The sequence below is a fragment of the Salvelinus sp. IW2-2015 genome, linkage group LG13 (genome assembly GCF_002910315.2).
Source record: "Salvelinus sp. IW2-2015 linkage group LG13, ASM291031v2, whole genome shotgun sequence".
NCBI classification, from domain to species: domain Eukaryota; kingdom Metazoa; phylum Chordata; class Actinopteri; order Salmoniformes; family Salmonidae; genus Salvelinus; species Salvelinus sp. IW2-2015.
The window spans coordinates 40,869,484-40,880,958 of record NC_036853.1 but is presented as its reverse complement, the minus strand read 5'-3'; the positions used below and the strand labels follow the sequence as shown (position 1 = coordinate 40,880,958).

Here is an 11,475-nt window from a genome sequence, read left to right as displayed (position 1 = left end):
CTGACGATCCCGCAGGTAAAGAAGCTGGATGTGGAGCTCCTGGGCTGGCGTGGCTACACGTAATCTATGGTTTTGAGGTCGGCAGGACTTCCGAATTCTGTAAAATGATGTTGGAGGCGACTTATGGTAGAGAAATGAACATTAAATTCTCTGGCAACAGCTCTGGTGGACATTCCTACAGTCAGCATGCCAATTCCACACTCCCTCAAAACTTGAGACATCTGTGGCATTGTGTTTTGTGACAAAACTGCACATTTTAGTGGCCTTGTTATTGTCCCCAGCACAAGGTGCACCTGTGTAATGATCATGCTGTTTAATCATCTTCTTGATATGCCACACCTGTCAGGTGGATGGATTATCTTGGTCAAGGAGAAATGACGAACAGGAAGCACATTTTAGCACAACATTTTTTATGGGAATTGAACATTTCTGGGACTTTTTATTTAATTTCAGCTCATGAAAAATGGGACGAACACTTTTACATGTTGTGTTTAAAAAATATATTTTTGTTGATTTATATTGAACTATTTAGCAGTCGTATGACTTGGGGTATGAATGCGCTGCTCCCCCTCTCCCTCCGGACAAGTATCCCTAGTAGAAATACTTATGAGGAGCATACTAGTTTATATTGATTGAACTGTAAATACCATTTGGCCTTGTGTCTTCAGTGTTAATACCTCATTAGGTGTGAAGGGTGGAGGTTGTTTTACTTACCCAGCTCATTACCCAGCTCATTACCCAGCTCATTACCCAACCACGCTGATTCATTGGTCTGTGTGTTGACTTAATGAGGGCAGGTAGGGGAGCTGGTGAAAGAGGGAGAGCTGGAGAGAGAGAAAGAGAGAGAGAGGGCCTTGCTCCGACAGCACATCCCTCAGGGTTAAAGCCTGTCCTGAGATCAGGCTGAGAGGAGGAGAACAGCTCAGGGTTAAAGCCTGTCCTGAGATCAGGCTGAGAGGAGAACAGCTCAGGGTTAAAGCCTGTCCTGAGATCAGGCTGAAGGAGAAACAAGCTCGGTAGCGTCCTAGAAGTGGACTGTTATCTGCACGAATCAGGCTGAGAGAGAACAGCCTCAGGGTTAAAGCCTGTTACTGAATTTCAGGCTGAGAGGAGAACATGCTCAGGGTTGAAGTCTGTACTTGAGATCAGGCTGAGAGGAGAACAGCCTCAGGTTAAAGAAACTGTACTGAATTCAGGCTGAAGGAGACACCAGCTCAGGGTTGGAAGTCTGTACTGAGATCAGGTGAGTAGGAGAACAGCTCATGGGGTTAAAGCCTGTACTGAGATTCAGGCTATGAGAGAGAACAGCTCAGGGTTGAAGTCTGCTACTGAGATCAGGCTGAGAGGAAGAACAGCTCAGGTAAGCTATGAGCTGAAAGAAAGTCCAGGTGAGCTTACTGAGATCAGGCTAGAGGATAACAGCTCAGCGGTTGAGTCTGTACTGAGATCAGGCTGAGAGGAGAACAGCTCAGGGTTAAAGCCTGTACTGAGATCAGGCTGAGAGGAGAACAGCTCAGGGATGAAGTCTGTCCTGAGATCAGGCTGAGAGAAGGAGAACAGCTCAGGGATGAAGTCTGTACTGAGATCAGGCTGAGAGAAGGAGAACAGCTCAGGGATGAAGTAGGGCTGTGACGGTAATTGAATGACCGTGTAACTGACGGTTATGACCTACAAGTCACTCTAAAACTCGATTCTTTGGTCCTGAAAGGTGAATTTAGGGCTCTGATAAACAATGTGAAAACTGCACTTGTTTTGATGGTATATTTGTTTCTAAAAGTCATTTATTTAAAGTGTTGTAACTGAAATTGTTGCTCACAATGCTTGATCTGTTCTCAGGGCACCAATGGGTTTCCCTTATTAAAGAACGGATAATAACAAATTATAAACAGAAGCTTAATGTGTTCCTTTAGGAAGTTGGGATTTTAATTATCACGCGTTAAGGAATGGGGTTTATTATAAAGCTTTTGCTGCTTGGTACAATTCTCACAATGGATCTAATATGGAGTTGATTAATGAGAGGCTTGTACTGCTAAGATCACAGCTGTGGAGTGTTAGAGACGGAGAAGGAAACCAGGAAACAGTCTCCATTTACCTCTTTTCACTGACTGACACTGTTCTCTCTCTCTCTCTTAATTCAATGGGCTTTATTGGCCAAAACAAGCTAAATAGATCATTTGTTTATTAACTGTACACTCACAAGTTCCAAAGGAATAGAGACATTTCAAAAGCCGTGTGTGCGTGTGCGTGTGCGTGTGCGTGTGTGTGTGTGTGTGTGTGTGTGTACACAGTGTTGTAATGATGGGCCGACTCTCTTCTCTGTATATATCAATTATGTCGCTCTTGCTGCGGGTGATTCTCTGATCCACCTCTACACAGACAACACCATTCTGTATACATCTGGGACTTCTTTGGACACTGTGTTAACAAACCTCCAAACGAGCTTCAATGCCATAAAACACTCCTTCCGTGAACTCCAACTGCTCTTAAACGCTAGTAAAACTAAACGCATGCTTTTCAACCGTTCGCTGCCCGCACCCGCCCGCCCGACTAGCATCACTACACTAGACGGTTCTGACTTAGAATATGTGGACAACTATAAATACCTAGGTGTCTGGTTAGACTGTAAACTCTCCTTCCAGACTCACATTAAGCATCTCCAATCCAAAATTGCACCTATTTCGCAACAAAGCATCCTTCACTCACGCTGCCAAACTTACCCTCGTAAAACTGACCATCCTACCGATCCTCGACTTCGGCGATGTCATTCACAAAATAGCCTCCAACACTCTACTCAGCAAACTGGATGCGGTCTATCACAGGGCCATCCGTCACCAAAGCCCCTTATACCACCCACCACTGCGACCTGTATGCTCTTGTTGGCTGGTCCTCGCTTCATATTTGTCGCCAGACCCACTGGCTCCAGGTCATCTATAAGTCTTTGCTTGGTAAAGCCCTGCCTTATCTCAGCTCACTTGTCACGATAACAACACCCACCCGTAGCACGCGCTCCAGCAGGTATATCTTACTGGTCATCCCCAAAGCCAACAACTCCTTTGGCCGCCTTTCCTTCCAGTTCTCCGCTGCCAATGACTGGAACTATTTATTGCCTTCCTCCCTACTCTTCTACATTTGCACACACTATACATAGATTTGTTCTGTTGTGTTATTGACTGTACGTCTCTGGCTCTATGTTTTTGGTTGGACAGGTTTCTCCATTTCTCTCTTAGGTTTTTGCATTCTTCATCAAACCATTTGTCAATGTTCATTTTTTTTTCATTTTGACATTTTTAGATTTGACAGGGAAGCTGAGAGGTGAAATATACTGTTTAGGTTTTCTACTGCCAAGTTTACACCTTCACTATTACAGTGAAACATTTTGTCCAGGAAGTTGTCTAAAAGGGATTGCATTTGTTGTTGCCATTTCTTAATACTACTCAGTTCCTTTGTCTTTGATTCCTCATGATTTGAGTATTGCTCTGTTCAAGTAGACTGTGATTTTGCTGTGATCTGATAGGGGTGTCAGTGGGCTGCCTGTGAACGCTCTGAGAGACTCTGGGTTGAGGTCCGTGATAAAGTAATCTACAGAACTGTCAAAGGATGAGCCTGTAGGAGTCCCCTCGAAGCCTACCATTGACTATGTACATACCCAGTGTGCGACAGAGCTGCAGCTACTGTTACCCGTTTTTGCTGGTTGTTGTGTCATAGTTGTGTCTATGGGGGGGTACACTGTCACCTCCAGGTGTTCCCCTGTGTGCTGAGGGTGTCAGGTTCTTGTCCAGTTCTGGCATTTAGGTCGCCACAGACTAGTACATGTCCCTGGGCCTGGAAATGATTGATTTCCCCCTCCAGGATGGAGAAGCTGTCTTCATTAAAGTATGGGGATTCTAGTGGGGGGATATAGGTAGCACACAGGAGGACATTTTTCTCTGTTAAGATAATTTCCTTTTGAATTTCTAGCCAAATGTAAAATGTTCCTGTTTTGATTAATTTAATGGAGTGGGTTAGGTCTGCTCTATACCAAATTAGTATATCCCCTGAGTCCCTTCCCTGTTTCACACCTGGTAGTGTGGTGGATGGGACTACCAGCTCTCTGTAACCTAGAGGGCAACCAGTGGGTCCGTCTCCTCTATACCACCCACCTGGTAAGTGTGGTGGATGGGACTACCAGCTCTCTGTAACCTAGAGGGCAACCAGTGGGTCCGCTCCTCTATACCACCCACCTGGTAGTGTGGTGATGGGACTACCAGCTCTCTGTAACCTAGAGGGCAACCAGTGGGTCCGTCCCCTCTATACCACCCACCTGGTAGTGTGGTGGATGGGACTACCAGCTCTCTGTAACCTAGAGGGCAACCAGTGGGTCCGTCTCCCCTATACCACCCACCTGGTAGTGTGGTGGATGGGACTACCAAGCTCTCTGTAACCTAGAGGGCAACCAGTGGGTCCTCTCTCTATACACCCACCTGGGTGTGGTGGATGGGACTACCAGCTCTCTGTAACCTAGAGGACAACCAGTGGGTCCGTCTCTCCTATACCACCACCCACCTGGTAGTGTGGTGGATGGACTACCAGGCTCTCTGTAACCTAGAGGCAACCAGTGGGTCGTCTCCTCTATACCACCCCTGGTAGTGTGGTGGATGGGACTACCAGCTCTCTGTAACCTAGAGGGCAACCAGTGGGTCCGTCTCCTCTATACCACCACCTGGTAGTGTGGTGGATGGGACTACCAGCTCTCCTGTAAACCTAGAGGGCAACCAGTGGGTCCGTCTCCTATACCACCCACCTGGTAGTGTGGTGGATGGGACTACCAGCTCTCTGTAACCTAGAGGGCAACCAGTGGGTCCGTCTCCCTATACCACCCACCTGGTAGTGTGGTGGATGGGACTACCAGCTCTCTTAACCTAGAGGACACCAGTGGGTCCTCTCCTCTATACCACCCACCTGGTGGTGTGGTGGATGGGACTACCAGCTCTCTGTAACCTAGAGGCAACCAGTGGGTCCGTCTCCTCTATACCACCCACCTGGTAGTGTGGTGGATGGGACTACCAGCTCTCTGTAACCTAGAGGGCAACCAGTGGGTCCGTCTCCTCTATACCACCCACCTGGTAGTGTGGTGGATGGGACTAGCTCTGTACTGCCTGCTATACCACCCACCTGGTAGTGTGGTGGATGGACTACCAGCTCTCTGTAACCCTAGAGGGCAACCAGTGGGTCCGTCTCCTCTATACCACCCACCTGGTGTGTTGGTGGATGGGACTACCAGCTCTCTGTAACCTAGAGGACAACCAGTGGGTCCATACTCCTCTATACCACCCACCTGGTAGTGTGGTGGATGGGACTACCAGCTCTCTGTAACCTAGAGGGCAACCAGTGGGTCCATCTCCTTTTCTTATAGGATGACAATGTCTATATTTCCAATTTCTTTGAAGTCTGGGTTCCTGCTCTTTAGGCCAAAGGCAGATGACCTCTGACCTTGTATATTCCAGGATGAGATAGTAAAGCTTTGTGTTCCATAGTGTCTAGTGTTGTTCTGGTTTAGGCCCGGACCATCACAGTAGGTGTGAGCAGAACATGTTGAGCATCTGATACACCCTCTACCTCTCGCTCCTTCTTTCTCTCCCATCCCCCCCTCTCTTTCGCTCTCTCCCTTTCCCTTTGCTCGTCAAATTTCCATTGGACCTTGTGAACAATAAAGTAACCTCTCTCTCTCTCTCTAGTCCCCAGATAAGCAGCGAGCCCTGGAGGAGACGAAGGACTATACGTCCCAGTCCCTGGCCAGTGTAGCTTATCTGATCAACACCTTGGCTAACAATGTCCTCCAAATGCTTGATATCCAGGCCTCGCAGCTCCAACGCATGGAGTCCTCCATCGACCATATCTCACAGGTAAGACCTTCAATCAACTAATGAACCAGTTAAATGGATGTAGAAATCTCTTTTCTACACGAACAGTGGTCTCAGAGTGCTTTACAGTAATATATCTTAGACCTAAAACAAGCAAGCAGAAACACAGTGATGAGGAAAACATTTATTTGACTAAAACAGTAGAAGTTACCAAAGCGATTTTGACACTGGTGCATGTCGAACACATCCGCTGCTCTGACATCATAGGTAGTCGTCCTGCTCTTTCCATTCCTCTGTGTTCTAGTCATTGACGGATGAAAGAGACACGTCAGGCAGTGTTTCACATGAACTTTGACCTATTCCCCTGTTGTCACCCCCCCTTTCTCCCTCTCTCTCTGAGAACTACACCCCAGGTCAACACATCTGAGGTTACTGCTCCTCCTCTGAGCTGTGACACCGGCTCTACAGTAGCCTGAGGCTATCCCTCTCTCACAGGGCAGCTGGACCAGGGTTATAAAGGGACTGGCTACTCTATAGTAGCCCGGGGCTATCCCACTCTCACAGGGCAGCTGGACCAGGGTCCGAAAGCTGGGGTCATCCAACAATGCCTGTGTAATAACTGGCCCACCGAGCTGTGTCATCAACATCCTGTGTAATAAACTGGGCCCTCCGAGCTGTGTCATCAACATCCTGTGTATAAACTGGGCCACCGAGCTGTGTCATCAACATCCTGTGTAATAACGGGCCCTCCGAGCGTGTTTCATCAAACATCCTGTGTAATAACTGGGCCCAACCGAGCTGTGTCATCAACATCCTGTGTAATAACTGGGCCACCGAGCTGTTGTCATCAACATCCTGTGTAATAACTGGCCCTCCGAGCTGTGTCATCAACATCCTGTGTATAACTGGGCCCACCGAGCTGTTCATCAACATCCTGTGTAATAAACTGGCCTCCGGCTGTTCATCAAACATTCCTGTGTAATAACTGGCCCACCGAGCTGTGTCATCAACATCCTGTGTAATAACTGGGGCCCACCGAGCCTGTGTCATCAACATCCTGTGTAATAACTGGCCCTCGAGCTGTGTCACATCAACATCCTTGTAATAACTGGCCCACCGAGCTGTGTCATCAACATCCTGTGTAAATAACTGGGCCCTCCGAGCTGTGTCTCAAATCCTAATATCATAACTGGCCCCGGCTGTGTCATCAACATCCTTGTGTAATAACTGGGCCCCCCGAGCTGTGTCATCAACATCCTGTGTAATAACTGGGCCCACCGAGCTGTGTCATCAAACATCCTGTGTAATAACTGGGCCCTCCGAGCTGTGTCATCAAACATCTCTGTGTAATAAACTGGGCCCGAGCTGTGTCATCAACATCCTGTGTAATAACTGGCCCACGAGAGGCCTGTGTCGATCAACATCCTGTGTAATAACTGGGGCCCACCGAAGCTGTGTCAATCAACATCCTGTGTAATAACTGGGCCCACCGAGCTGTGTCATCAACATCCTGTGTAATAACTGGCCCCACCGAGCTGCTGTGTCATCAACATCCTGGATAATAACTGGTGCCCCACCGAGCTGGTGTCATCAACATTCCTGTAATAAACTGGGCCCACCGAGCTGTGGTCTATCAACATCCTGTGTAATAACTGGGCCCACCGAGCTGTGTCATCAACATCCTGTGTAATAACTGGGCCCACCGAGCGTGGTCATCAACATCCTGTGTAATAACTGGGCCCACCGAGCTGTGTCATCAACATCCTGGTAATAACTGGGGCCCACCAAGCGTTGTCATCGAACCATCCTGTGTAATAACTGGGCCCCGAGCGTCGTGTACTACAACATCCTGTGTAATAACTCGGCCCACCGAGCGTGTCATCAACATCCTGTGTAATAACTGGGCCCACCGAGCTGGTTCATTCAACATTCCTGGTAACTAAGTGGGCCCACCGAGCTGTGTTCATCAACATCCTGTGTAATAACTGGGCCCACCGAGCTGTGTCATCACACATTCTGTGTAATAACTGGCCCACCGGAGCGTGTCATCAACATCCTGTGTAAAACTGGGCCCACGAGCTGTGTCATCAAATCCTGTGTATAACTGGGCCCACCGAGCTGTGTCATCAACATCCTGTGTAATAACTGGGCCACCGAGCTGTGTCATCCAAACATCCGTTGTAATAAACTGGGGCCCACCAGTAGCTGTGTTCATCAACATCCTGTTGTAATAACTGGGCCCACGAGCGTGTCGTCTGTCATCAACATCCTGTTGTAATACTGGGCCCACCGAGCTGTGTCATCAACATCCTGTGTAATAACTGGGCCCACCGAGCTGTGTCATAACATCTGTGTAATAACTGGGACACCGAGAGGCACTCACATCGTGATAAGCAGTCATCAAATCCTGTGTAAATAACTGGGCCCACTCGAGCTGTGTCTACAACATCCTCGTGTAACTGGGCCCACCGAGCTGTGATACAACACCTGGTAATAACTGGCCACGAGCTGTGTCATCAACATCCTGGTAGTAAACTGGGGCCACCGAGCTGTGTCATCAACATCCTGTGTAATAACTGGCCCACCGAGCATGTGTCATCAACATCCTGTGTAATTAACTGGCCACCCGAGCTGTGTGTCAATCAACATCCTGTGTAATAACTGGGCCCACCGAGGCTAGCTCGTCATCAAACATCCTGTGTTAAACTGGGCCCACCGAGCTGTGTCATCAACATCCTGTGAATAACTGGGGCCCACCGAGCTGTGTCATCAACACCCTGTGTAAATAAACTGGGCCACCGAGCTGTGTGTCATCAACATCCTGTGTAATAACCTGGGCCCACCGAGCTGTGTCATCACATCTGTGTGTAATAATAACTGGGCCCACCGAGCTGTGTCATCAACATCCTGTGTAATAACTGGGCCCACCGAGCTGTGTCATCAACATCCTGTGTAATAACTGGGCCCACCGAGCTGTGTCATCAACATCCTGTGTAATAACTGGGCCCACCGAGCTGTGTCATCAAACATCCTGTGTAATAACTGGGCCCCGAGCTGTGTCATCAACATGCCTCGTAAATGAACTGGGCCCACCGAGCTGGTGGCTTCATCCCGACAGCGATGAGCAGCCTCACTTAATTTCACAACCAAATTGTCAGCAAATACTTCAGTATAAGGAGACTAATGAACAAAGTCAAACACTGTTTTACACTGGGCAAATCACATGTTCCCATCCATATTATGCCTAACTAAATTAATAACCGCCTTTCACCTATAAGTGCACTACTAGACCAGAGGTCCCATTCCCTATATTAGCTGCACTACTTTCTAGACCAGAGCCCTATTCCCTATATAGTGCACTACTTTAGACCAGAGCCTATTCCCTATATAGTGGACTACTTTAGACCAGAGCCCTATTCCCTATATAGTGGCACTACTTTAGACCAGAGCCCTATTCCCTAATATAGGGCACTACGTTTAGACCAGAGCCCTATTCCCTAATAGTGCACTACTTTAGACCAGAGCCCTATTCCCTATATAGTGCACTACTTTAGACCAGAGCCCTATTCCCTATATAGTGCACTACTTAGACCAGGGCCCATTCCCTTATATAGGCACTACTTTAGACCAGGGCCCTATTCCCTGGATATAGGTTCGCACTACTATTAGACCAGGGCCCTATTCCCTATATAGTGTACTACTATAGACCAGAGGCCCTATTCCTATATAGTGCACTACTTTAGACCAGGGCCGTCTGCAGCTGTGTCTAACTGGATCTAACCCCTTCCTATTGCATGCTGCTCTTCTCTGCTGTGGATAGCCTGGTTAAACCGACTGAATGCTTTAACACAATACACAGCGTGGTTTAACCAGGCTAGGGAGGAGGGACGGTAATGATGTCACAGTGGTGGTTTAACCAGGCTAGGGAGGAGGGACGGTTAATATGTCACAGTGTGGTTTTAACCAGGCTAGGAGGAGAGAAGGTAATGATGTCACAGTGTGGTTTAACCAGGCTAGGGAGGAGAGCGGTAATGATGTCAACAGTGTGGTTTACCAGGCTAGGGAGGAGAGAAGGTAATGATGTCACAGTGTGGTTTTAACCAGGCTAGGGAGGAGAGACGGTAATGATGTCACAGGTGTGGTTTAACCAGGCTAGGGAGGAGAGAAGTAATGATGCACAGTGTGGTTAACCAGGCTAGGGAGGAGAGAAGGTAATGATGTCACAGTGTGGTTTTAACCAGGCTAGGGAGGAGAGAAGGTAATTGATGTCCCAAACAAACACAGGGTCTGGTTTAATTTCACAAATAATCTCTGTAAATTCCAAGTCAGTCTTTGAATTCAGAGATTATTCAATTCAATTCCAATGTTAGGTCAATTCCAAGAACTCAATATTATCCCTAACAAATCCACAAAACCAATTCCTTCAGGCTTTCAGGCTGATCGTGTCAATGTTCAGAAAGACTAGCTGTTACTGGAAATATAGAAATACCAGTTAAAATGATTAAAACAAATCCTGCAGTCATTGTTCCATACTACGTGCTGTAATTCCATTAACACGATCCAGTAGTGACAGTAACTGATCCTTATTATTAGAGTAGCCTGTCCCTTATAAACCTGGTCCGTTAGTGAGAGTGGATTAGCCCCCCAGCGCCTGTACTGTAGAGTAGCCAGTCCCTTTATAACCCTGGGTCCAGCTGCCCTGTGAGAGGGGATAGCCCCGGGCTACTATAGAGTAGCAGTTCCTTTATAACCCTGGTCCAGCTGCCCTGTGAGAGTGGGATAGCCCCGGGCTACTATAGAGTAGCTCAGTCCCTTTATAACCTGGTCCAGCTGCCCTGTGAGAGTGGATAGCCCCGGGCTACTATAGAGTAGCAGTCCTCTTTATAACCCTGGTCCAGCTGCCCTGTGAGAGTGGATAGCCCCGGCTCTATAGAGTAGCAGTCCCTTTATAACCCTTGGTCCAGCTGCCCTGTGAGAGTGGGATAGCCCCGGCACTTATAGAGTAGCCCAGTCCCTTTATAACCCTGGTCCAGCTGCCCTTGAGAGTGGATAGCCCCGGGCTACTTAGAATAGCCAGTCCCTTTAAACCCTGGTCCAAGCTGCCCTGTGAGAGTGGATAAGCCCCGGGCTACTATAGAGTAGCCTAGTCCCTTTATAACCCTGGTCCAGCTGCCCTGTGAGAGTGGGATAGCCCCGGGCTACTATAGAGTAGCTAGTCCCTTATAACCTGGTCCAGCTGCCCTGTGAGAGTGGATTAGCCCCGGGCTACTGTAGAGTAGCCAGTCCCTTTATAACCTGGTCCAGCTGGCCCTGTGGAGTGGGATTCCCCGGGCTACTTAGGAGGAGCTAGTTCCCTTTCATAACCCTGGTCAGCTGCCCTGTGAGAGTGGATAGCCCGGGCTACTAGTAGAGTAGCCAGTCCCTTTATAACCCTGGTCCAGCTGCCCTGTGAGAGTGGATATCCCCGGCTACTATAGAGTAGCTAGTCTCTTATAACCTGGTCCAGCTGCCCTGGTGAGAGTGGGATTAGCCCCGGGCTACTTAGAGTAGCCAGTCCCTTTATAACCCTGTCCAGCTGCCCTGTGAGAGTGGGATAGCCTCAGGGCTACTATTAGAGTAGCTAGTTCTCTTTATA

The 11,475-nt window shown here is 48.3% G+C and overlaps 1 protein-coding gene across 1 annotated transcript in view; it reads left to right on the top strand.

Annotated features, from left to right (window-relative positions):
- Positions 1–11,475, top strand: part of LOC111971477 (proline-rich protein 12-like) — a 91,848-nt gene that overhangs the window by 13,829 nt on the left and 66,544 nt on the right. Inside the window, 2 exon segments of the mRNA XM_023998271.2 lie at positions 5,715–5,882; positions 6,405–6,574. Of these exon segments, the coding sequence (XP_023854039.2) occupies positions 5,715–5,882; positions 6,405–6,574 (338 nt within the window).